The 27041-nt window shown below is 45.9% G+C and overlaps 2 protein-coding genes across 3 annotated transcripts in view; both read left to right on the top strand.

The window, feature by feature from the left end:
- Positions 1 to 1504: 1504 nt before the first annotated feature.
- NFAM1 (NFAT activating protein with ITAM motif 1) lies at positions 1505 to 17130 on the top strand. The gene is made up of 6 exons (XM_041481756.1): positions 1505 to 1708; positions 3769 to 4107; positions 5154 to 5263; positions 7747 to 7848; positions 12329 to 12415; positions 15004 to 17130. Exons 1-6 carry the CDS (start codon positions 1654 to 1656, stop codon positions 15061 to 15063), a joined length of 753 nt encoding a protein of 250 aa, XP_041337690.1. The 5' UTR covers positions 1505 to 1653; the 3' UTR covers positions 15064 to 17130.
- Positions 17131 to 26340: 9210 nt separating this feature from the next.
- The window catches only part of TCF20 (transcription factor 20), a 131135-nt gene continuing 130434 nt past the window's right edge, over positions 26341 to 27041 (top strand). For both annotated transcript variants that reach the window (XM_041481436.1, XM_041481434.1), the window contains exon 1: positions 26341 to 26595. The gene's annotated coding sequence lies outside the window, so the exon portion shown is untranslated. The remainder of the gene's footprint in view (positions 26596 to 27041) is intronic.

Genomic DNA, 27041 nt, shown 5'->3' with positions numbered 1-27041 from the left:
ACATCAATATTGGAAATTACAAAGCCGTGTGCTACCATGGGGATGGGCGTGATATAAAAGCCGAGGAAGCCCTCACTATTCAGTGGAGTTTTTCCACAGGAAGGTAGTGAACCCCTGCTTCCTTCTCTCTCCCTGCCCCAGCTACCTTGAGATGCTGTTCAGGCCTGAGAAAGGCTTCTGAACACTATTGTGACCCCAGGGCCACAGCTGTCTGATCTGTGCCTCCATATCTGAAATACCAAGTGGGCCCCGAGTGTCTTGTTACTGCTTTTGATTGTCCTTGCTGCTCAGCATTAAGACCTGTGAGGAGTGATTTCCAGCTGAGACCAGCCCCGTGCAGCTCACATCAGCATGTCTTGGGGAGAGGAGTTGGTTTTGGCTAATCTGAGCTAAACCTTCCCTGGAGGAGTGCAGCTGCTGCACCAGCCTTGCAGAGCCACACAAAGCCACTTTCTCCTCTCCCCATCTGTCAGGGCTCTCAGAGAGGTACTGGACCCATCTCTGGGCATCATGCAGTTACATGTCCCCCCCGTCCTGGGGACCTGTCCCAGGCTGAACAGGAGGAAAAATGCTGTAAACCAAAGGTTGTTTGGAGTAAATCTTGTTCCTATAATGTCTGGAGGCATAAAACAACTGATGTTTTTGAATACATGAAGCTTACAGGCTCATCTGCTGCCTTAGGTCTTTCCCCACATGACCAACCCACACCAGTCTCTGCAGCACAGCACCCCATGTGAATGGGCACCCTTGAACTTGCAGCAAAGTGCTTTCTTGTGGACAGTACAATTGTCTCACAAGAAGTGTGAAAGGAGGAAGCTGCCTAAAGAGAAGTGAAGACCTCTCAGCCTCAGGAGTTTTTATGAGTCAGATGCTGCTCAGCTGTTGCATTGCAGATGTCTTAGCTAAAAACAAACGTTCATTGAAAATCAAAGACTCTTCGTGAGTATAGGCGGCAGGAGCCTCCCACAAAACGTGGTTTTTCTCCTTCAAAGTGCTCTCCTTAGATTTGCCTACAACAGATTACTTAAAGCTTGTCTGCATTGCGAAGCTGAGTCAGAGCCAGCGTGGTGTGGATCTGAAGTGGTCCAGCTGTTCGGGACAAATTCACTGTCTGGTTGTTCTCACTCTGTGAATGTGAGTGCCTTCCTCTGAAGGGACCTAGTGGAAAAGTTTGCTTTGGAGGGCTGTTTTTTGGAATCAGGGGTAGAGTAGAGCCTTTGCTCTCTACTGACTACTCATGTGTGTACTGGTTCTCTGTGTTGAAGGCAAAACAGGTGATCCCACCCTTTGTGGAAGGTGACAAAGTTTGTTGTAAATGCATGCAATATTTTACAGTCATCAGGAAGCAAAGCTCTATGTGTTAAAGTGCTTGTGGTCTAGTCTTTGGACACCCGCTAGTAGGTCTGACACCATCCTTGTAGTACAGAGAAGTCAGCCCTGGTGTGGGGAGGAGTCTGAGCAAAAAGCAGAAGAGCTTGCATCTGCCAGGAACTGCTTGCCAAATGCGGTGTGTGTACATCTCGCCTGTCCCTTCGCAAACAGGAGGGGATCAACCAGCTGCCCTGGCATGAAAATACCTGACAAACCCCCACCTCCTTTGCCTTTTGGATCTTTGTGTCTGGTTGTGTTCTTACAGCCTTTGACCTCCCCGTCATGATCCCAAATCTAAAAGTCATCTTCCTGTTTCTTTGGTTGCTTCATTGTGGAGGTAAACAAATATTTTCTTTTTGATTCCTTTTGTTTACTCTCATGTTTTTCTTATTGGAGCAGTTCCAGCTGCTATCTTTTGCTAATTTCCAGAGATCCCCTCTAGGAATTTGCACGCTGCTGCTATTTCTGTCTTTTAAGCATTTCAAAGCTAAGAGAGTGAATCCTCTAGAAAGGGGGAACATGGGAGAAGGGTTAGATAAACTAAATAAAATGGTTTGGCTTTTTCCTTGGTATGTTCTTTTCAACCTAGTGGCTTCTGAGAACAAGAAGATGGATCTCTCCTCTCTTTTGTTACACTAGTGCTTAGCTGTGTCTTATATGGAAACTATATTCATGAGTGTTCTGCTATGTAGAGATGGGGAGAAGGATGATGAATGATTTTGAAAACTACGGCCCAGAATAAGCCAGTTGGGTTATCACACCCACAGTGTCTGCAGGATTTTGTTACCACCTTTCCCTAATATTGTAACTAGTATACACAGGACTGAGCATGTCCCTGAGGACTACTGTATGTATCTCACTTGCTTTTACAGCCAAGAACCTTTCTCTGGTGTTGTAACCTAAGCTCTTCCTTACTGTCAGGCTGTTGTCCCTGGCTATGTGATGTATAGAGAATTTTCCTTAACATGTGGTACTTCCCAGCAGTCCTTTCTGGGCAGTAGCTGTGCCCTCTCTCCACTGTTGTCCCCCACCACGAATCCTCAGTGCTCAGCATTCAGCAGTGCTGAGTCTGAGTTGCCTTTTCCAATGCCAGCTCCTGCTGTGCTGAGGTGACACTGCTGTTGTGATGCAGCCTTAGTCCATGGTGACAGAAAAGCAAGCCTGGCTGTGCTCTGGGACAGTTTTAATACCTTGTTATGAGCCTGTTCATAGATGCAGAACTCCAGGGAATCCCATCAAAAACATAAATGGAAAAGCCTGCCCATCCCCTACTTTCTCTCTCTACCCTTTTTTCCTTCTCTTTTCATGTCTCTGAAAGAATCCTTCATTTTGTGAGAAGACTTGTAAGTTTCCAGTTTCCTTTCTCAAAGAGCCTCCTCTTAAGTTGCTTTATATGTGGTGTTATATCAGTTGACAAATAAATAGATCCAGAGACTGCCTGATACAGAGCCCAGATTTGGCTGGGAACCAAAGAAGTCCTGTACCCCAGTCTCCTTACTAGCCTGCGGCTCCCTCTTATGTTTTTTCCTTTTTATTAAACAAAACAGGGAGTGAACTGTAGTATGTTCCCCCATCTTATTCGTCCTTTCTTTTAACTTCTGACATCATTGTCTGCTGAATTACAGTGATAGATTACTTTAAACTGCCTTGTATGTATTAGAAGGAAGCCTAAGAAGGGCATGTCTCATTTCTGCCTAAGATACTGTCATGTATAAATACTTAAGATCTGCAGTCACCTGCAGATAATTCCTGTAGCTAACACTGAGGCTTGTGCTTTGCTCCTGTTTTAGAGCAGCAGAGGTTTGGAGTGATTAAGCTGTGGCTTATTTCTCATGGCCCTGGTGCTGGCCCCTATATGGAATATGCAATCTCCTTCCTCACTTTCTATTCAGAAATACACAGCCCCACTGATAACACCTGCTTGTGTACAGCACCTTCTCTGCCACAGAGCCATCACATGGTCACATGTAGATTCCCAAGCGTGGTTTATACATTGGGAGTTTCAGGAGATGTCCAGCTAGCATTTATCTTGGAAAATTGCTTTCTGTTCACCTGCTGTAAATATATTCATACACCACTGTAAAATCAGTTCACTTCCTGCTTAATTTCCTGTCTTTCTGTGTGCTGCTGTTGTGTGGAGGAGCTCACAAGAGAAAAGGGGAAGCCTGTGAATGCAACAGGCTATCGTGGATCAGACAGCAATTACCCAAGAGATGTGGCAGATCACACAGGGCACATGCTCTGAATCACTCAGCTTCTGACAAGGGCCAACACTGCGTGCTATGGGCGTGCTTCCTGGTGTATGGTTATTTTCAGAGTGATCCTGTCTTTGGGGCAGCCATCCTCTCCTCACTAAAACTGAGGTTAGGTGACTGCTAACAATTATTACCTTTACAGGAGGAAATGTTGATGTACAGCAGAAACCTCCAATCCAGGTTGCCTTGCTCAAGGAAGGAATATCCATCCCCTGTGAAGTCATCTTCCCTTACATGCCTAAATACACCAAATTTTCAATCGACTATTACTGGATTAATTCACTGGATCAGAAGACATCTATCTATAGCAGGGAGGAAAATGTAGCCATTCCTTCTGGAAAAGAGAATAAGACTGCTGCCTTACCTTACAACTACAGAATCATGTCCCTTGAAAACTCCTCTTCTACTGGCACATACTACTGCAAGGTCAAATGGAATGATATCCAAAAAGTGGGAAAAGGAGTGTTTGTCCATATTAGAGGTAAGTAAAAAAACAGAAAGTAAGGGCAGGAGGTTAAAAATCAGCTGTATCTGGCTATGGAAACCTGATCTTTTCTCTTATTTTTCTCTTTCCACACATGCTATGAAGTCAGGTGTGAATAATGCTTTATGCCCAATACTAACTGCCATCAGAGTTGAAATGCACTTGGCACAGGTGTTCCGCTGTTCCCAATGTATAGATGGGGACATAAAGAGGCAGTAATTTATATCTGCCCTGCCAGATGGGAGTCAGGATCTATCCAGGGACCCTGATCTATCCAGGGGTCCTGAGCACTGGATCAGACAGTGCTTTTAGGTGTCAGTGTTCAGGAGACAGTGTGGTTTGTCCTTCAGCAGTGTGACAGAGCAGCTGATAAGGTCACTCATTAGGGTGCTTGCTGTTACCACATGTACAGATTCAGCATGCTCAGTTTTAGGGACTCATGAGCAGGTTATGGCCTCACCAACATGCCTCCCTCTTTTCCATTTGGTACAGGGAGTTGGTTGGTCTGTTAATGAGCACAGTGGAAAGCTTGGTGCAACATAAGAGGAATGTCAAAGAAAAGTGATAAGGAAGTGCACGCTGCTGACTGGCTGGATGTGCATTAATGACTGTTGGATATGAAGAACTTGTTAATGCAAATGCAAAGAGCTGTGATGAAGTAGCTTTGCTGTACTGGTCAGAGGATACCTGCAGTACCCATCCTCCCAGTTTGTGAGGCCTATGTGCATTCCACCATCTGTCTTTCTGCTCCTACCACAAAAAGACCTTTGCCAGCCTCTATCTACCAAATTTCTTGTCTCTCACAGTTATATCACCTCCCTCTGTGAAGTGGAGCTGCTTATACCCTACATCTTCTGTGTGATTCTGCAGCTGCACCCTGCTCTCTGTTCAGTCAGAGTATGTTTTGAAGGGTGTATGCATTTCTGCCACTATATTCTGCACTCCTGTATTTTAGTTTTCTCAAGGCTCTTTCCAGGATTAAAAATACAGCAGGGTTATAGCTTCCACTCACACTGTGAACCTGTTTGCCTTCTTTCTTACAGATACAGGATACATAAATACCTCTTCTGGGTGGGAAATCCTCGTTACCCTTACTGTTCTTCTTGCTGTATTGAGCATCACCGCAACAGCTCTGCTTCTGTGGAAAAGAAAGGCAAGTAATAACCAAATAAAAAGCAATACCTGGTGCATCCTAGGAATTAATTCCATTTTTTTCTAACTTGGCTGAATTTCATGCTGAAATTTTCCGTGGTGGGTGTCTGATCCAGTTTATTTTCTTAAGTTTTGGTGAGAAAAAAAGATTACAGGAAAGACAAAACGAGTAAGTGATTTGCCCATTAAAGAATTTCTGGCAATTATTTTGAATACAGCATGCTCTGCTTTAGAGCAAGGATTTGACACAGGGCAAGAAGGCACACTAACAGTGTGCTGGCCTTGAGAATATTCAAGGAGATGTAGCCTTGTGATGGGATTTTGGAAAATTGCAGTTTGTGCATACTCAGTCATGGCTTTTGTCAATTTACCAGTTCAGTTGCCTAAAACCCCTGTGAAGGGGCCAGTTAGACAAGTAATGTCCTGTGCACCCAAGCAAATCTGTTACAACCCTGATGGCAGGACTTTCCCTATTTCTAATCCTCTTTCAAGATGGAGGTTACTCTTTCAAGGAGTCTGCAGCTGCATTCCTGAGCTCGGGCACCATAGCAAAAAAACTCCGCGGTGTGATGGGGATGGGGACCAGAGCCTTGGGCATCTGTTTGGCAGAGAAGACATTAAGAACAGAGTGAAAGGGGAAGGTCAGGTCAAGGATCCCAAGGATTTTCCCAAATAACTGGGAAAAACAAAAAAACCAAATAAACAAAGAAAAAGAAAAGATAAAGGGACGAGGATCAGACTATACAATCTCCAGGGACACCTTCCATTAGCAGTGGTTCTGTGAGGCTGGAAGAATGAGCCTCAGAGGAGAAACTGGGACTGGAATATGGAGTGAGGAAGCACTAGGAGGGTCTTAAGACTGGATTGCCAGAGCCCCTTGAGTGAGCAGAGTGGTGTCCCAGGTTGGGACCAGCTGGGTAAGGAAGTAGAATCTGGGAAGCTGAGAGCAAAGGGGATACCAGGAGTGGGGAAGAAAGGATTTGAAGAGTGGGAGAAGAAAAGCCAAAAGCAGAGCTAGAAGAGCTGGATGAGATGGACCCTGTGGAAAAAAACATCTGGAGTCATGATATTGGAATCCCTGTTGTTTGGGAAAAACCTACTGCTTCTAGTACTGCCACCCTCAGGTGTTCCAATAGCATCATCTGCATTCTTCCAGAGATCTCAAGGCAGGCCTAAAAATACCCTTACATCTTCTAGAATGGAATTTGGGATTGTTGGTTTCTAGGTAGAGTATGCCCCAAACTCCTTGAAGGTGCTCTCTGCCACCACAACAGCAGACTGTGCATGCTCTCTTATGTGGAGGCTGTGCTGCGTGTCCAGTCCTTCGACTCCAAGGAGCATCAGGTTTCAGCACACACAGCCAGAGATCATGAGGCTGAAAATGGCACAGCAGCAGTTGGCAGCCCAACTGATCTCGTGAGACTTACCTTGCAGGCAGTCTGATGTGGGGGACGGAGTGTAAGAGGCAAAGGGGGTTGGCTGGAGACAGGCCCCCATCTCTGTTTGCCTCAAGAGTGTTTCTGTGGGGATGAGGAGGGGAGGCACTGTCCCGACTCACCAGTTGGCTTCTCTGGGTTTTGAGGTGGGCCAGTGAATCTCAGACTTACAGCTTCTCCTTGGGGTCTGAAGAGATTGTGCAGTCATTACATTTGCCCTCCTGCAGAACACAGCCCATATTTCTCACCACAGCTTGCTCAGACCTGCTGGTTTAAAAATGTTTATCTTTAAGAGAAGCTATTTAGCATCCTCCTTAGTTACTAATGGACTGGAAAGCAGTTTGTCGTTTTCATGTGATGTGAATATAATCATCCCACTTCTTTCTGAATTAGAACAGAGATACTTAGCAAAGCCTTCTGCCTTTTCTGCCTCTTCTCTTGCTTGCTGAGCAGGGCTAACCCTTCTCTGTGTGTGCATGGAATGTGTTCAAGGACAACTCATCTGATGCAAGAAACATTCAGATGAAGGGACCTTCTTCCTTCAACTCCATGCCAGATTTGTGCATCCATGTATCACTGACTAGATGTCACCATTAATGATTGTCTGGTGCTCTTCTGTAGACTCTTTGTATTAGGAAAAGCTTCCCTACCAAATCCTGATAAAAGTAATTGCATTTTGCCTCTCTGAAATTCCTCTCTGCACAATGACCAGTGCCCTGCTTTACTCCCTGTCTTAGCATTGTTTCGTGCTGCTCAATACTTACACCCTTCAGCCAGTAAGGTTTCAGTGGTGAAGGTGCTTTATATGTACACACAGAGTCCAGTTCTCCTTTCCACTGCTCCAGTGTAAGTCACTGGATTCTGCACTTGACCATGTAGTGAGGAAAGTAACCAGCACATGTTGTACAGACACTGCCAACACTCTTTCTTGTGGAAGCATTCAGGAGGTGTGCAAACAGCTGGCTTTGATATGACATTGGTATTCATTTTAGCTTTGGGGACATGTGGTTTTCTCCAAATGTGTTATTTGGTGTCTTGTCCTGAGCAGGTGTTGTGCCCTAGAAGGAACCAGCCAAATATCCTGAGACAGAAGGTGGAAACACAGCTCCCTTCAGCCAGCCCACCACCACTACCACCTCCTGTCTATGACGTGAGTATCAGAATCGCCCGTCATCTCTTCTGTCCACATCACGGTACAACCCTTCCTTTCCCTGCTGTGCTACAGGCAATGCCAGTGTCATGGTGTGAAACATAAGCAATATCTTCATACCAGCCTGGTCTTGGTGACCTTGCCCTGCTTAGCTTCTCTCAGGACTGGGTGTGTCTCCATCCCAGTCCCAGTCATGGCCTCCCCAGTGCCCAAGCTTTGCCCCATGCCTTGCTGAGCAGCACAGAGCAGCAAGTGTGGGGCCAGGGAGGGTTCCTGGTGGAAGAGGTAGAAGGGTCTCCAAAAGTCAGAAGGAGAAACTCTGAGCCCCACTTTGTACTGCAGAGTGTCACAAAGGCATGGCCTTCCCAGCTGGAGAATGATGCCTCAGGAAAGGGGTAGAGACATGATGCCCTGACCAACCGCCAGCTGTTTTGGGCCTCTGCTGTGGCATCTTCACTGGTGTCAGTGTCACAGACCACTGCAGTCCTGAGCAGACACACTAGCTAGCAGGGGCAGATGGGCAAGGAGAAAGTAAAGGGAGTTTCTTTTTTTGTAAGCATTTCCCTTTTCATTGTATAGGATTTCCTTTTCCATTTCCCAAACTGCTCCTACTCCTTGAGACCAGTAGCCACAGTGTCCTAGGTAGTAGAATTGAAGTAGCTCCCCTGAAATGTCAGGCCTAGACCTCAGCTACCTGAAATAACCATGACTCCTAATCCCATTTACAACCTGTCCAGCTCCATTTTATGTGGATTCCTTTTTCTCCTTTTACGCCCATGGGATGGCTGCTCCACTAAGAAGGAAAGGGTTAGGTTTTTTTTTCTTGTGATCTGTGGGACCAGCGAGGAGGAATAAAATGAAAGTGAGTAGAGAAGGATGTTGCCTGAATATTAGGAAACCTTTCTGTCTGTGAGGTCTAGAAGGGCTGGAAAAGTCTCTCCAAGGAAAACCTGTGAGCTCTGCTGCATTAATCATTTAAACTAAACAAAGCAAAGCTCTGGAGAATGTACTACAGAGAGGAGATAATCTCTGCCAGGGAGGCAGGAGACCTGATCAGGGGCAGATACCTACAAGAGGATGGGCCTGCCCCTTCTCATTCTCACTCTGTGGGGGTGGGGTGGGGGGGTGGGGGGCACCATTTTGTGGCCCTTTAATTTTTGGAGTAGCAGTTTAAAAGAGAGCACTATGTATTGTATGTGATATGTTTATTCTGGGCAAAAGGCAATGCTTTGGGTAAAGGAGGTTGCAGGTTATAAACCTTTTCATTTGTATCAAGTAATTTCTTTTTAATTCAGGCTTATAAAAATCCGAATGGGTAGTTTCCTGCTGAAGTGGATGATTTCTGCAAGGAGACAAAAAAAAAATCAAATCCATTTCTCGCTCAGTCGGCCTCGTCATGCATCCTTAGCTCCATCTTAATTACATGTTTCATCATGTTATTCTGTTCAGGCTCCACTAAGGCTAATATAGCAAGCCAGCAGAGCCAGCCTTAGGCACAGGCAATCCCAGGAGCTGCCTGAGCCCCTGTGCTTGCAGGAGCCCTATGGACCTGGCCCAAGAAGCCTTCCTGTGAAGCCTTTTAACCACACACCAGCTGTTCAGGGCTCGTGGCCAGCCCGGTGTGCAGGGCAGGTGGCTTGGCCCTCTTTGGCAGGGCTGCAAGCAGCCTGGGACCATCTCCTGCATGCTGGGGGGTACGAGTCTGCCCATGGGAGTTTCCTCTGTTGTGGAGCAGCTGCTGTAGTGGGAGGGCTTGAAGCAGCAACTCCCACTCCAGACAAGGCACAGGCTGAGAGCAGTGAGCACAGCCCTGCAAGGCATAAATGGGCAGGGGAGGAGGGAGGGTGAGAGCCCTGGGATGGAAATCTGTGTTGGATGTGCCCTCGGAACAGATGAAGGGAATAGAAAGTTGACAAATCTTATTTCCTTTAAATGATAACTGGTGCTCCACAGCTAAATTTTATTTGGGCTCTGCATGGTGTAAACTCAGCCCCGCAAACTGTGTTTGAAATAAGTGAGTTGTGAAAATCTATTGGTGGGTGTTGAACTCAGTGCTTAATTCATGGGGAAGGAAAAAATCTGTGATCAGCATTAGGGTAATCTAAGGCAAGGGAAAAAAGGAAGGACAAGTGAAAAGTAGCTCCCAGTGATGAGATAAAGAAGGAGGTCAGAGATCAGGGGCTGGACAGGAGGCCAGCACATGCTAGCCATGCTGTCTGTGTGGGAAAGCAAGAGTCTGGAGGAAGGTGAGGCCAGGGAAGCACAGTGTCCTTGCAGGTCTGAAGCTGGGAGCAGAAGCAAGAGGAGGCAGCAGTGGACATCAAAGTAACAGATGCTGTTGGAACTGGCTGGCACAGCTCATTAAACACTCTGTGTTATCTTACGTGGTATCAAGGCTCATCCCTGGTGTGGGAAGGGTCCTAACACACCTTCTGCCAAGTTGTCCTGCTGAACATTCCTGGGAGAAAATACCTTCCCCAATGGCTCTTCTAGATGCCACTATATATTTTGTGGTCCCTGGGGGTGGCTGTATGCAGTGGAAAGCATACAAGGTAGCAAAAAGCCTGGTAATAAGGGGGCAGCTGGGAGCCCACTTTGTTCTCTCTGTACTGCCTTCCTTGACCTCTCTGTCCTCCTGCAGGTGTAGAGTAGCTCTACCTCACTGCACTGCCCAGAGCCAAACCTGTATATCCTCTGACTTCCAGCTTAGATGCTCAGTTAACGAGCAGCTTGGAAATAACAATCTGAGGGACTTGCTTCATCTGTTTTACACTTCAAACAAGCTTTTTTGAGCAGCAAACAGAACTCCTGCAGTGCAGGTGCAGTCAGGTTCCAGAGCACAGGAGCTTTTCCAGGTGTGAGGGAGACAGGAGGCTGTTCAGGGATAGGAAGGCATCTGTCAGCAGGGAGGAGAGTGCCTTCACTGTGACAGTAGCAGGTGATCAGTGACCAGGTAAAAGTAACTAACTTGCAAACGGTGGTTGGAGACACCAGCTCTCCAACTGACCGGAAAAGGACCAGCACTGTTAACAGCCTGCATGAGAAGAAGGGATGTGGAGGGAACGGAATCTGTTCTGGCCGTTGAACCTTGCTTGCAAATAGCTTCAGACTGGAGTAGAGAAAGAGGCTGCCTGTCCTGCCAAGGGGACGTGGAGCCAGGCTTCTGGAAGCTCAGCACACAAGATGAGGTCGTCACTGTGAGCATCACAAAGAGAATTGAAAATGAGTATGAGGAAATAGAATTTTCTGTGTGCACGTGCAAATGGTGGGGATGTCTGAGTAGGCAGAGCAGGTTTTTGGGAGCAGGAAGCAGATAGGTGAAATAATTTGACTTTTTCCAGAGTAGCAGTGGGAATGTGAGAGCCATGTGGTTCCCCATTCACTGTGGCCAACTCATGTTTAAGTGCCTGTTTATTCCAAGGCTCATTTCCCAGAGCTGCTTCTGTGTCCTCTGGCCCTGTTCAAAACCCTGTCCTGCTGGCCATGATCCTTAAAGATGCTGAGTGTTTGCAACTCCACATGAAATTATGGGGGTTCAAGTGATTGGCAGGCCCCAAAGAAGCCTCCATGTTTACTCATCCTTCTCACTGCATTACAGGATGCCTTGCTCTCTCCACTAATACCATCTGCCCCTCTTGCAGCCGCAGCTCCTCCCATCTTCCTGTTGCCAGAGAAACAGCCACCTTGGCAACCTGCTGTCATCCTTGAAACACACATGGAAAAGTCCTCATGATTGTTATGTTTGATCCTTCAGGCAGATCTGGAATATCACTCAAACTGACATGCATCTCTTGTGACACGATTACCTGGGGGACAACGGGTGCATATGCATGCAGGGTGTGTGTGTGTTTCTCCGTGTAGCTGAGTGGGACCATGGTAATGTTTGAGGGCCTGGGAGCATATGGATTTTTTTATTATTCTTTGCTCATTCAAAGAAGAAAGGAGACTTCTGGCTTGGGAAAAAACCCCAACAGACAATAAACAGAAATTGTGTTCATTTTCGACAGCTTCTGTACTTCAGGACCCCCAGCCTCTCCTGTTTCTCACCTTTGTGTCCCCAGAATAAACATGAACAAGAACTTGTGGTTGTCAGGCACCTAAAGAGTCTTGGGTGGTGCAGAGCACTGCCTCTTACCTGTGGTTGCCCTGGTGCACAACTTTGCATTCTGGGACTATTTTGGAGCAGAGGGAGGCAGGGGCATTGGCATTCTTCTCCACTGCCTTACACAGGGTAGGCAACATCAAAGCCTGTCTCTGTAAGCCTGAAAAAACAAAGATGATGCAGCTGCACTATAGGGATTTCAGGGGAAAAGGATTTTCTGTTTGTCCAAGTTAAGGTCAGGAACTTCAAAATTTTGGAGGTGGCAGGGGTTCCTAAAAAATGTCAGGCATGATATGGGGAGCAACCCAGTGGGTAATTAGTTATCTTAAACATAAGTGTTTTATTTGACACCTATTTTCTTCTCTCTTCTCTGTGCAGAGCCTGGATGTGCAGCAAGTTGATGTCTATTCTAGCCTCGAGAACAACACAAACAACCCATCACACAGAAAGAATCCTCCAGGGAAGGTAAGAGCCAGGGCCATGTTTTGGAAAGTTCCCATATGCCCTGGGCACCTGGGGGAAGAAACCCCACACAATCTCATGACCTAGCAGGCAGTAAACGTGTCTGCAGTCCCACCAAAAGGGGAAAATGAGATGTGACATGCACTCACCAGCTGGGCTGCACATGTAGCCTCTCTTCCCTCTTCCAGCAGAGCCCTGGCTCCTGCAGCTCTGCCAGTTCTGGCACTCACGGTTTTGTGCAGATGCTTTGCTGTATGACGTATGCTGAAAGGCACCGAGGGGTTTGGCATCACTGCTCCCTCTGAACAAGACAGGCATTCATGAAGAGTTGGGCAGGTGCTGCTCCTGTTATTGCCCTTTCCAAATTATTTAGGCAGCTGAGACATCCTCTGGGCTGAAGGAATCAGTGCACCAGCAGCAGACCCTGAACACAACTTTCCTCTCACCAGCATTAAGCACCTGAGAGCCATTTCATGGTAGCAGAAGCCAAGATGGTTTGAGCAGAGGCTCGGCTTATACAGTCTCTGCTGTCAGCTCTAGTGCTCAGGAAAAGGCAGTGTGGGTATGTTTTGGACTTGGATCTTTTTCTTCTTGGGCTGAGAATTATGAGTGAGAGACAAGGAACTAAATTTACTCACAGTGGAAATAGAGGCAGCTAGGAATATGCAGGTGTAAATCAGTTGTGGGGGCCACATGAAGCAGACCAGAGGCCCACACAGCCTTCTTCCCTCCATTTGGCAGGTATCAGGTGTTTCATATGGACAAAACTTGCATCAGGCACCCCAGGGAACATTTCCTTCCTCTCCTCAGAACCTAATTTTTCTTCTCCAGACCTCTTATCTGCTTAAAAAATATATTCTCTTTCAATGCTAGAAAATGTTCCTGGAAAACATCTGCTGCTCTCTCCCATTAATGTTCTATTGGGGAGAGTTTCCTTGGTTGCACCAGTCCTCTCTTTCATGAAGGACATGTGTCCAAGACATTTTCAGAGATCCCACCTTTTAAGAAAAGGTGGTCTAAAATCAAGCAGCCCCCTTTGTGTCAGAGCTACTTGTTGTGTGGTCTGGTCCCATGGCCACTGGCCTCCTGCAGTTACTGCTGTGACACCACCATGGTGGTGGTAGCAAAAGCAGTGGCAGGCTCCTGGTTGTTGAGGGGAAGGATGGGTTGTTCCATATGGGCTTGTCTTATATGATGCACTGGAAAGGACAGCATCCCTGCATTTGTGTTTTGCTGCATTTTGAATTATTTGGATAGGGGCCCTCTTTCTGAGCCTGTTTATTCTTCTGTATACCTTTACCAGCTGCTCCCTCTGAAATGATTCAGTCTGGATGGTAAGATGAAGTATGTGTGGGGTTTTTCCCTACCAGGGAGCTGTCTAGGCTGTGCTGAGTTGCTTGTGTGTGGCCCACACCATTCAGCTGTTGCTTGGAGGGACAGAGGGTCTGTAAAACAGAGCAGCAACAAAGCAACAGCAGAGGAGCATCTGCGTGTGAGTGGGTCTGGCACTGGCAGCCTCGGCCAGGGTGGGTTAGAGGCAAAGGAGGGATGGGAGAAAGAGAGGAGAAAAAAGCAGAGAGAGAATGGGGTGAACTCTCACATTGAGAGCAGATAACTCCAAGTGTCCTCAGTTCTTGTGCTGGTCTGGAGGAAGGGAAGTGAGTGGCAGGATCCCATGAGCTCTGCACTGGAGAGTTTGCACTATCCACTATGATTGCAAGCACTTTGATCAGCTTCCCTCAGTCATCCTGGGCTGTGACCCCTTGAGACACTTGTCCTTCAGCTGGACAAGTCTTTGCTAGAATATAGGAGAATGTTTTCCCTAAGAGTGAGACTTGTGGGTCAGTGGGTTTGGCCTGTGAGTGGGAGCTGAGATTGCTTCAGAGGGTCCAGCCCAACCCTTGCTGTGGGAGCCTGCACAATTGAGGGGGAGCTGTAAAGGGAAGCAGGGCAGAAAGCCTCAGGAAAAGAGCATTTGCATGCTGTCATTCTGGACTGGTGGCCAGTTTGGATAGCAAGGGGTTAATCCTGCATGCTTTGGAGGTGCCTCCACTCAGCACTTTTGAAGTGTTTCCCTTTGGTGGTGGCAACAGAGAAAATGCTAGTGTAGGTAGGGCTCAGTTCAGCCGGTGGCATTTCAGCTGCTTGCTGTGTAACCTTGCTTACAGCAGGCCTGTGCCACACAGCACTTAAAATATCAGTCTGTCAGCGCCTTGTCTACACAAGGAACGGTCGTGAGGAATAGACTCAACTGTTGAAGAAACAGGATTGAGGAGGTCAGGGAATTCCTCCTTCACAGAATCCAAAGTGATTTATTTTCTTACTGAGTCCAATTTTCCCTCCCCTCCCTGTCTGACAGTTTTTTTGGGGAAGAGTGACTAGTAAAGGAGGCGTCTTTATCCCTTGGGCTGGATTAGTCACGTTCGTCTCTGGTGGAGCAGCGTTTCTCACTGTAGTGGCTTCTGTTTCAGCAGATCACTTATAGCCATTTCTAACAGAACAAACGTCAGTGTCTGCTTATTAAGAATTAATTAATCATCTTTTGAATAATTTTCCTCTGTTTCATTTTTCTCCTTTTCATCATTCTGCAGACACCTAAGAAGCAAGAAGCTCTAGAAGAATCCTCTGATACATTGTATGAGAATATCTAACAGGGAAGACATCTTTCTGTATGGCAGAGCTACTCTCTTACATCCCTGATGAGATGCAGATACACGGAGAGATCCACACTGACTTCAGAGCACAACCACGAGGGAATTGTGAACCCTTTGCCCCTTCTAAACTGCCCTTCATTAACAAGAGAATGTATCTGTTGAAATCCCTCGGGGCTCAGTCTGCATTGATGCAGCAAAGCTATTTTGCAGCAAAGCTGTTTGATGCAAAAGAAAAGCTGCTTTTGTCAAGCACTTATCTTGGGAATGGGCAATCTGTGAAGGTTTCTCTCACCTGCCCCGGCTGAAATACTTAACTGTTGATCCTCTGCAAGTGGCAGGACAATCCAGAGACTTCCCTGTTTGCTGGCTTGATGTTCCGATCCCGATCTGCATCCGCCCATCTGATCCTATGCTTGCGGCTTTGCCGAAATGGCCATCAGGACTTCATGCATAGTTTAATCAGATCCAAGCATCCACCTGCCCATTTCCCTTTCCCAGGAACCCCACAGCAAACACGCTTTCTCATAATCTGCTAATCCCATCAAGTAGTCACAGATGCCTGCTGCGACCTTACTAGGGCGACTCAAATCAGTGCCTCTAAGAAAATGCTTCCCCTTCAGCAATATCAGCAGTACACGGTGAGGACTGGATGCACTGATGGAGATAAAGGTGGAGAAAACGAACACAGAGAAAATATCCCTTCCTGACAACGTCTCAGTGACAGTGCCCATTCCAGAACAAGAAAGAGGAACAAGGAGGTGGGAACGTGAGGAAACTCTTGCTGGGGCTGCTTAAGCCAGGCGGGTCTGGGGCCAGGCTCCAGCCTGCCGAAGTCCAAGGGGAGCTCGCCAGTTTCCTTTTCTTCTTGGCAGTGGGCATTGTCATCGCTTGGGATTTTGCGCCTCTGTGGGAGCAGGCATGGTACCTCTGCCCCACCAAAACCAATCGGTTTGCCTTTGTTTCAGCTGGCTGTTGTAGAGTATAAAGCCCCTTTACATGCCCCCACCGTACATTATTGGCCAGGGAGGTCAGTTCTGAAACTTGGAACGACTGGAGGAAGGAGGAGGGAGGCTTTAGACGTTAATTTGCTATCCTTTCTCCCCTGTCAGCTGGAACTTGCCTACCATTTGTGTTGATGCATATTCTGGTTCTGATAGGGAAGATGTTATAGTAAATAGCTGTATAACATGATCAAACCAGCACATCAAAAAGCTGAGGCTGTTTTATCTCATATTAAAAACAACAACGAAATAACCAAACAAAGCCAACCCAAAATAAGAATATGCAGCATAACTTGAGAGGAATTGTAGAAACCTCTTTAAAGAAGAAGATCAAATTAAAATTGAGCTCCAGGGTCATAGGACCCTCTCTAGCTGAAGATAATGTTGCTATGTATCAGAGATAGAGGCTGTGGAAAATGTCTCCGGGGCCTCCAACCTTCCTATACCATGTTTAAAGAGATAATCCGCTTATTGCTTTGCTCTTTTTATTAGAAACCATTTCAAACATGCAATTTGGACTTTCTTTAACCACAGAAAAATGTTTTTTCTCTTCCCAGCACTGAGAAATTCATTTCAGAAAAGGCAGTGAATGGACAGCATGTCTTATTAGATCCATTTATAATTTCTTAAGTGATCGTAACAATTATAAATAATTTTGAAGTAAGTTTTACATTTTACTAATATGACCAGGCACTATTTGTGTTCACAGAAGAATTTACAGAGGATTGTACAGGTATAACAATTCCTTTCCTTAACAAATTTGAAGAAATGATGAGATGAATTATAAATATATTGCAGTATGGCAATAAAATATTCAGCAGATGCTGGTGGATTAGATGAAAAGTAAAAACTTTCAAAATAATGATGCTTAGGTTTTGTGTTTTGTTTTTTAAATTTTATAAATGTTAAAAATACTGGATGCTACTGGAAATTTCCTGGCAAGGATCTCTCTTTGCAGTGAGTTGATTTGTCTTGTGTTTCTGTTACCTTTTAAAGTAGCATGTTTCTTACATTTATGCCTGAACAATTCTATATTAAAAAGCTGAAGCTGTTTAAAATAAAACATGAGAGAAAGAACAGTATTTGGAATGGAAAATGCTATTCTAGAACAGTCAGTGCTAAAGTACTGGAAGAATCACCCCAGGTTCTGATCAATTAAGTGAAAAATGAAAAATTTCTAAGAAACACTGGCAAATGTGAGGATTTGGGCTGTGTGCCAAACTTTGTCAAAATCGGGTGGGGGTTGCCGTGTTGATTTCAATGGCTTTTGGGTTGGCCCTGTGGAGGCAAAAGGCTGCTGCATGAGGAAAAGGAAGTTTAAAGCTATGAAGCCACAATCTAAAATCACTTCTTTAGTATTATGCACCATGGGCAGCCACAGCAGCAACAGCTTGTGTGAGAGAGAAAAGCATAAAGCAGGAGGCTGTGAGAGCAGGGATGTTTTTAAATGGTATGGAGTTTTCCAAGGTGGTATGAGGAAGTGCCTGAAGGCACAGGTAGGAGAGACTATGAAATATAATTTATATAATATTGGTATAGCTACTTTGTAGCAGAGATTTGTTCAGGGAAAAGGCAGTCACTTGATCTTTTTGTTGTCATTTGGTCTTTTTGTCTTACCTGGCTCTGTGGCCCATGAGGATAGGTGCAAAAAATGAGTGCTACTAGCAAGAGGAAATGTGTTCATTTCTAAGTGTTAGGCAATTGGGGAAAAAAAAAAAAAAAAGGAAATGATGGATCAGTTTCCCCAGCTCCACAAATATGAGAAGCAGTGACTGGCTTATTGTGTGTTCACCCTGTACATTTTGCTTTAAACTGAACACTGAGAATGGATTCCTGTTAAAAACTGTGTCTCTAAGGGCTTCAGCTTCACTTGCTTCCCCCAGCATGGTGCTGTTATGCACAGAGCAGGATCCCTGGTGGTGGTATAACATTTGATTCCCAGGTATTGAATTATCCTTTTCTATTGGCAGGATTTCAGGGAAGTGGAGGCCTGTTACCAAAGTAAGCAGTGGTGTGAGGTGGAAGTGCACTGCCTGCCTTCTTCTAAAGGAGGTGCTGTGTTAGGACTAGGATCCTTTGCCCTCATCACCAGACATGAGCCTTTGGTCCTGAGAGTGCATTGCTGCAAAGGGTGTTGGTGACACTGAGGTCATCTATTCCCTTTAAATGGACTCCTTCATAATGCTCTACAGCAAATCCTTATTTGAGAAGGTAAAAACCAGGGTGCAGTTGAGAGGTTTGTTGATTTGATCTTTTTCTGCAGAGGACAAGCTCTTGCATGGGTACTGGTTTGTCATACAAAACAGTGCAAACTATATTTTGCCTTTATCTGCAGACAAGACCTTACTGTGGTAGATAATGCCAGTGGAACACGTGTCCAAAGTGTTCTCCTTCATCACTTCTGTCTTCTCTTCTTTAGCCTTCTCAGGGGTGTCTCTACTGCAAATCATCTCTAAATACCCAGCTAGGGCTGGATCTTTATCAAGGGAAGTGCTTGACTGCACAGCACCCAAGAAAAATGGTTGCTAGGCTCTGGTTTGCACTGCTGTCCTACCCAGAGTGCCCTACAGGTGTGTGAGTCTGGGCCAAGGGCAGGGGTCTCTTCTTCCAGCTGCGCTGTCTCTTGGGAAGACCTGGTGTTCTCTTAGCCCTTGGCCATGCCATATTATGACCCCGTGAGACAAGGATTTAGGGAAGGCAGTGAGTGAAGCCACCAGATGGTGCCCTAGGTCCTTTCTGCTCTCTTTCCTGTCCCCTGCGTGCCCACATGCCCCCGCCAGCTTCCCTGGTAACCCTCAGACCACAGACTCCCTGGGGGTGGGCAGCTACAGGCATCCCCAGCCAGGACTGTCTGCTACCGCTGTGGCTGGTGACTCTGACACTCCTCAAAGGTCTGCACCTTGGCCCAGGTGCCACCAGCACCTGTGAAGAGATGGGGACAGAACAGGGGAGCCTGTTTTCCATCCATGTCTGGAGCAATTGCTTCATCAGATACCAATGTCTTGGCACACGACTGCCCATGCAAGGGACAGGAGAGTGGCTGCTGACACCATCACTGGGTCAGAGTGGCATCTGAAATGCAAAATTAGCCAGATGTTGGGAGCTGCTTGGAACTGCCACCACTTTCACCATTTGGAGGAATTTTATCTTGGGTTTGGGAAAATGTGTGTCTGTGGTGAAAAAAAATCCTTTGCACCATATGCTGCTGCTCTTCTTTACTATGTCGGGAAACTGATGAAGGCTCAGATATTGCTCTTTCTGTAGTGGTCAAGATGTGCAACGCACAGTGAATTATCATTGAGAGTTTATAAAGAAAAAAGGAGCAGCTCAACAGAGCACCAGTGATCTCCAAGAGAAGAATGTGAACCTCCAGTATCTTCGCTTCCTTGATTCTTGGACAAGCCAGGCTCCACTTATTGTGAGGGATGAAATGTTTTTCTTTCTTAATGATGAAGTAGAAGTGCAGATTACTATTAGTAACTAGTATGTCACTAGGTTCTTCACTATTAATAACTAGGCCTGTAAACTGCTGGAATGTGTTGTGAGCTGTGAATCTTCAATGTTCACAGCATCTGTGCATCAGAGAGCTGCCACTGTGCAGCTGCCTGGGGACAAAGTGTGATGGTGCCCTGACAGCACCAGGCAGGTTCCTGTGGGAAGTGACACAGAGAAGCTGCTTCTCAGGGAAGGACTGTTTCAGCAGGAGGGGAGGGCTCCCATTCCAGGAGGAAATCTTTCTCACTAGCTGATGAACCTCTCCTAGAGCTCCTCTTTTCCTTCAGCTTTTTGAAATATGTGGGTTGTGTTGTATCAGTCTGGGCCACATGAAGATTTGGATATACAGCTGGTAGGGCCAGGCAGGTCAGCCACCCTGCTTTAAAGAGTTAGAACGTAATTATCCAAATTGGAACAGGGTGAACATGAAAAAGCTAACATATGGGCTTCTTCAAAACGTTATGTCTTTTAATAACCTGTCAGGGCCTCTGGTTTCTATCCCATCTGAAAGATTCATCTGCCTACAATTTTGTGCAATGATATCTGAGCACTTCCAGGGGTAATAATTGTATCCAAAATACCTGTGACACAGTGAGCTTCCCTCCCTTGTGAGAGAATTAGTGCTGTAATGCCTGTAATGGTGCTTTTGGCACTGACACGTACTATTAAAATCAGAGGTTTCAGAAGTTCTTGCAAGGCTCAGTATGACATTTCAGCTTCATGCATGGAAAAAATGGAGACTCAGGAGCTTAAATAACTTTTCCAAGACTACAGAACATCAGAGGAGAGGTGAAGTTTGGAACAGAATTCAGGTTTCTGTGTTCTTAATTCTATCAGGTTGTCCAGAAAGAAACCTGGGTAAGTAGCTGGGTAAGTAAGAGCTCCTGAGCTACTTACAGTTTAGGGAAAAATAAAGTTTCTTCCTGAGTCACCAACACTGGGTTCTGCTGCACTTTGCTTTTCACTTTTGATTTCTCCTGCAGGTATCAATCAGACCTGCATCTGCCTAGCTGAGGTAGTGAAGCTGCAGAATAAGTTACTCCTCTCTTTTACAGAGGCATCCATCATTTTGACAATAAGGAAAGCTCATCAGGTCCAAATTACCATAAAAAGTCCAAATATGTATGCCATAATTCTCCAAATAAATGTTTACAGAGGGAATGTGCTGAGTTGTTGCACATCCAATCCATGAAGTCTTTCTGATTGCTGAAGAAGTTCCTGAGCTCATGGAGAGGAAACCAAATGACTGCAGCTGAGTTGCAAAGGCTCTCTCCACTCCCAAGGAAGGAGGCAGGGAAATCCCTACCATCACAACAATTAGATGCTGGAGAAGGAGGTGTGAGGAGAGGTGATAATGCTGATAGTTATGTGAATAGAAATGCTTGCCGTTCTTTTTAATGTTTAAAGGAAACCACAGTTTTGAAGTGATGTAATTCCTGCTCACTTGGGCTGTTTATTCAAGCAGTGCAATGCAATGCTGTGCTGGCACATGGGGGAGAGAAAGCAAAACTTCATCTTGGCTCTCTTGGGATTTCTGTACACTTTCAGACTCATTCAGGTAAAGGCAGGGTGTGAATCTGAAGTGTGCAGCTCTTCCAGCATGGCCCTCTGTACAGACTGGCCCTTTGCTAAGAAAGGTGCAGAACGCAGGTGGAGGTTCTGAAGGAACCACTTTAATAGAAGGAATTGTAACTGTTCTCCCCAAAAGGTTTAAGATCTCGCTGTCCATAAAAATCAGGTTAGCTATTTTGGGTTTTTGCAGAGCTAAAATGAATGCAGCATCTCTCATTTCCAGTCATGATAAGTCACTAGATATCAATTCTTAATTGCTTGATTAATCTTGAATTTTCAGAGCTGACAGTGCCTGTCCAAGCACTTAGACAAGAACTACATTTGAAATAAAGGAGAAAATGCTTCTTTTTTCTTTTTTTTTTTCCTTTTCTTTAAACATGGTCTGCAAGGTAAGAGCATGAAATTACAGAGATTTGTAACATATGTTGTCCTGAGAAAGATGGACCATTAAGCAGAGTGCAAAGGAAGCAGTCACAGCTTTGTGATAAGCTGGGGGGGGGCAGTGATGGATTAATTCTAGCATATGCTTCAGCAATTCCTTACAAGATTATATCAAATATTAGTACACTTACATTTGCTGTATATTTGTGTGTTATGCCATATTTTTCATTTACATAAATAAGCAGAAAGGTTTCCTTCATGAAGCTCATGACATTTCTCTGTAGAGGAAGACAATTTAAGGTCAGCGCTTATGGGGGACTATACCTCTGTGTGCTTTGTTATGGGTGAACTGATAATGATCACTGCACATGCCTCCCTGAAGGGTGGTGTTAAAAAAATATAGACCAAATTAAAAGGAATAGCCATTCAGACTCTCTACGGAACATTTATAAAATTGAGTTTTTTTCCCCCTGTTTTTTTCTTCCCCCAGCAATGAGTGTGTGGCACATCTGGGCTTAGCAGTGATATGGTGTATCAGCCCTTGCTTTGAAGCACCATACTAAACTGTCAGGTCTCCTTTTCTGTATAGCAGGCAAGCTAGACAATATGATGGCAAAATGTGATGTAACGGTATTATGGGTGCAAGCTTTCCTATGTTACCTCTTTTACATCCTATCTTGGTTTCATCTCTCTAACTATGGAATATGAAAGATTTTTTTCATTCTAATTAACAACTGTATCTGCCACAGACCCTGGAAGAGGTTAGTGCTGTCCAAGACATCTACTCCAAGGTCTGTGTAATCCAAATGAATGTTTATTAAAACATCACTGCTGGTTTTTTGCAGATGGTGAGCCAGTGACATCTCAAGGAAGTCGTAGTGATAAAAGGGAAAAATTCTGACAATAGACCTTCCCCACCACAGCCCCTCTGAATACAAGATTCCATCTATGGTTACCCACACACGTGGTTATTTTGGTCTACAAGTGCCTCCAGCAATGGTGTGGAGAAGGGAGATTTCTATGTACTGGGCTGGGACCTATTGCTCTGGAGATGTCCCAGTGAGCAGTTAAATGGTCCCAAAGGCATCCTGTCCTCATGTAATCCTTTCCTGCAGTCAGGGTTTCTTTAGTGGTTTCTTGTGTGTTTCACTCCATAGTCTTGTGTGATGTGAATCAGGTGGTGGGAGCTCCTGTGGGATGCTATCTTGCAGTCTTGTAGATTAATGTTTCCTTTACTTAATTTTCTTTATATTTATTCCATTTACACTCACTCAGACAACCCTAAACATTCCTTCTTGCTCCCTTGGTGCTTCTGCACCCCTGAAGTTCTCACCTGCAATTCCCATGGTGCTCTTCACAGTTGTTATTTGGCCAACCTACACATGCTGTAATCCCTTCCATCTTTTTGTGTTCCTCTTGTTTTATTTTTCTCCAAGTTGTTGACATGTAGCTAGCACCGCGTTGTCCAGAACTAAACATGTCTTCGAGCTGCGGTCTCACCGCTATATTAAAAAATGGGACTATTGCCTCTGTCTCTGAGAAGAGGTCTCTGCCTTTACAACCCCAAATTAAATTAAGTGCATGATTTTTGCTGCCATATCACATTGCAAAAACATATTAAATCTGCTGTCTACTGTCTCCCTGAGGTCTTCTGGCATTTCTGCTTTCAGTGCTTGAGCACAGATGATTCCTCTCTTCACCTCAGTTTCTGTCTTTCAGTAGCTCGTATGTTGTACCTACTGCCTTTGTAGACACGTGGGATCATTCAGGGTTCCTCTTTGAGGAACAGCAGTGTGATTCCTTACACATAAGTAAATTCCCTCTCTTTTTTTAGCATGGATTAATCTGTTTCCACCATTTCCCTTCCAGGCTGTCCTATGATAATCTGCCTCGGTGCAATTAAAAGGCGTGTTACTCTTTTTGGTTTCCAGATTTTCCTATTTATAACCGTATAGAGCGCTGGCCTGTATGTTAATAATCTGCCACAATCTGTTTGAACGTCGCATACTGAGGATCACAGGTTGAAACTCTTTTTCTGGAGAAAAGAAAATGCTATTCTTGCCTTAGGAAGTTTCTGTCCCAAATGTCAAGAATATGGATTAGCTTTTCTTTGGTGGGGAATGACATAGTAAAATGTTGCTTTGTGCGGGAGACTGTTTCTATGGGTGGCACAACACTCTGAAATTAGCTTCCTTGGGAAATAAGGTCTATCTATCACATAAACTGCCATTGTCCTCGTTTTCTATGGTATAAACACAGAGCAACATGAATAAAGGGGATGAAACAATCATGAAACCAAAACTTTGCTCCATGCATCGTTTTCTTTCTGGGGAAAGAACAAAAAAAAAAAAAACCAAAAAAAAAAAAAAAGAAAACCAATCCCTTCATATGACAGAAGGTATTCAGAGCAGCTAATGCAGTCCTAGAAGGTGCTTGAATATTATGTTTATGAAAACAGTGTAAGAAGTGATACAGAAGTGAACACATTTTATCATATTCTTCTTCATAGATAAGAGAATATGGAAGAATCAGTTAAGGCAAAGCATTAAAATGGTATTGTAGCCATGATGGTGTAAAGATCCTAGGGAAGCAAGGTTTGTGGTGAAAGGTAATATCTTGTATTAGATCAACTGATAGAACTAGAAAAAGCAAACAGCTATTGGGCTCAGGGTCTTTTTATCAGATCTGACAGAAAACAGCAATATTCAAGCTAGCTACAGGTTAGATGCAATTGCTCTTAGTTTAATCTAATTATATTAATCAATTGGACTACTTAAGAAAAAAGAAAAAAGGAGCACCTATGAAGTGGAAGGGAGTGTAAACAGCAGTGAATGACAGGCTGCTGGTTTTCTCATGGACCTCTAGCGAAAAAGGGCTGCTTGTGCTGGTGACAAAGGAGAGGTCAGCAGGGAGGCTGTAACAGGCTAGGCAGGCAACATCTCCTTTAAATCCATAGCTTCAGTATCGAGGGATTATAAGTTTTAATGCCAAGCTTTAGCTTTTGGGAAGGTTTTGGTCTCCTTTGGGGTAAGGATTGAAGCATTCACATTTTTGCTGTCTGACAAATACTCTCCTAATGTCCTTTATTGGCTGACTGTATGTGCTTGTTTTAAGACAGCAATTATTTAGTTTCATTCACATGGTTTCTGTGGGGGTATCTCCTGTGCTGGATGAAGTGATGAGCTGTAGAGATTTGGGACAAGCACATGCAAGAATAAAGAATTTTGGCAGATTTGCTTTGGGAGGAAGGGCATTGATTATGCTGTCTGTGAGGCAGTACTGACATATTTCATATTTGATGCAGTGGTGGTATCTGGTTCTTTTTCTTATGTTTGCATCTGTCCTGTAATGAGTTGCAAAAGGGAGAGCCTGAAGGTTAGCAGGAGAGACATGGGGGAAAAAAACACCCTTTCAGAGCCAGTAGTTTAAGAGATTATTTTATGAGTGCATTTTAGCATGGAGTATTATCATCAGCAGGAGCACGTGGTTGCAGGGGAGAATGCTACAGCAGAGACTAAAATAAAAAGCAGAAAAACAGATTTGCAGAGAGCTAATGTGGTTAGAGACTTTGCCAATCCCTGTTAATTTTGATATCATTACACGAGCACCAAATAAGCCTCGATTCCTTGAAAAGTTATTTTCCAAAATTGCTGTTGTTGCTACCATATCTTTATTGTAGTAAATTTGTATCTATTTTACGGAAGAGTGACCTTGGTGTATAAAACAGCTCACTGGTGTTCCCCTCAGAGCAGGTGTAACAGTATCTGCAGGACTGGCTGAATCTCACAGCTTTTTGTTGTGTTGTGAATGGCTGCTGATCTTATTGCTCCTGCTTTACAGAGCACGTTTGATGGTCTGTAGGTTCTCGGTTATGTGCTGGCTTTTGGGGTGCCATTTTTAATGTCAGCTGTGGTGTCTAGGAAGGTGATTCCCATGGAATAGCAATCTTTGGATGGCAAGGAAGCAGAATTGGTGGTTGTGTTTGATGAGGGAATCCGAGGTTGTCTGAGCTGTCTGCATTTTTGATAAAAATGTCACTTGTGTTTCCTCTACAAGGCCGGGCTTGTGGTGTTTGTTTTTTCAGTCTTGGATTGTGAAGAAAAACGGCATATTGGGGTTTTAAAGACCTGCGGGAAGGTAATCTCTCTCTGCCCCCTACTTAGAGTTTGGCAAACAAAAGGAGATGATTAAATGCTCTCTGGAGAAGAAAGCTGGATGCTTACTGCATGATGGAGCAGACACAAACATTTCAAATGGTTCAAAACCAAAAATACTGAATGCATTAAAAAAAAAAAAAATCCTTTGAGAACTGTTAAATACGAAGACCCCAGCTGTTGGTAAGTGCCTGACCACAAGATCATGGCCATGGTCTGTTTCTTGTAGCCGACTCCTAGGGTTTGTCTGTTCAGCCATCTCAAAGGCAGGATGCTGATCTCATCCAGTGCTGCTATTTCTCAGATCTCTTCTCGAGAAAACGAGGGGTTTTCCTCTCTTTCCTTGCGAGCCCCAACTAGAAAGCACATAATTAGGTTTTTATTTACTTTCCAGCGTGCAGCGGCAGGCCCGGGCCTGTGCAGCAGGGCCCCGAGCGCAGCGCCAGCAGCCTCAGGAGGGGAACAAACGCCCTGCCCTGCTCGGGGCTCCGTGTCAGCACTCCCAGAGCGGGGGTCTGCCGCGGGGGCAGGACGGCCCGCCCGGCCCCGCCGCCTCCCGCGGCAGGCAGGCAGCGCTCCGCTGCCAGAGCCCTCCTCGCCCTCCTCCGCGCCCGGCCCCGCCGCCGAGCCCGCCCCGCCGCCGGCTCCTCCTCCGCCGCCGCTCCGCCAGCCGCCAGTCGGGCCTGAGACCCGCTCCCGGCTGCGGGGCCTGCGCTGAGCGCCGGCGGAGGGCGGGCAGGGGAGAGCAGCAAGGAGGGGCGGCGGAGACCGAGCCCGCCGCGTCACATGAGCTGACAGGACCCGCTCCCGTTCCCGTTCCCCTCCGCGCAACAAAGGCTCGGGAGCTCCTGTGCCCGCCGCGGGACGGGGCGGGGCGGGGCGGGACGGGGCTGCCATGGGACCCTGAGGGCCGCCGGCCCGCACAGGTAAGCGGGGGCGTGTGGGGGGGACCCCGGCGTGTGCGGCGTTTGCTGGGGGTGTTATTTGCTTCCCACATCCTCCCTCCGCCGCCTTCCCTCGCGTGAAGGGCGGGCGGGGGCTCGGGCAGCCGGGCAGTCCCTCGCGTGGGGGTCTGTCCGTCTCGTAAGTCTCCAGTTACTTCACATTATTTCATTTTTTTCGGCAGTCAAACAGTTAAAACCGTGGGGGTTTGTGCGTTGCCACCCCCCTTCTTCCCCTCCCCTTACCCATCTCCCTCCCCTCCCCCCTTATGGACCTCCACGTCGTGACCTTTCTGGCTGTTAAGGATAATATTTAGGTGATCTTTATTTTTGTTAAAGCGCTGTCCTGCTTACGAGCGTCCTTTCCCAAGGCAGATCACTGCTGGGGCGGTAGGCAGCCCCTCGCCCCCGGGACTTGCCCACTGGGACGG

The sequence above is a fragment of the Pyrgilauda ruficollis genome, unplaced genomic scaffold (assembly GCF_017590135.1).
Source record: "Pyrgilauda ruficollis isolate IOZ18807 unplaced genomic scaffold, ASM1759013v1 scaffold56, whole genome shotgun sequence".
Taxonomy (NCBI): Eukaryota; Metazoa; Chordata; class Aves; order Passeriformes; family Passeridae; genus Pyrgilauda; species Pyrgilauda ruficollis.
The sequence above is the reverse complement of the archived record's forward strand: the minus strand, read 5'-3'. Positions and strand labels throughout refer to the sequence as shown.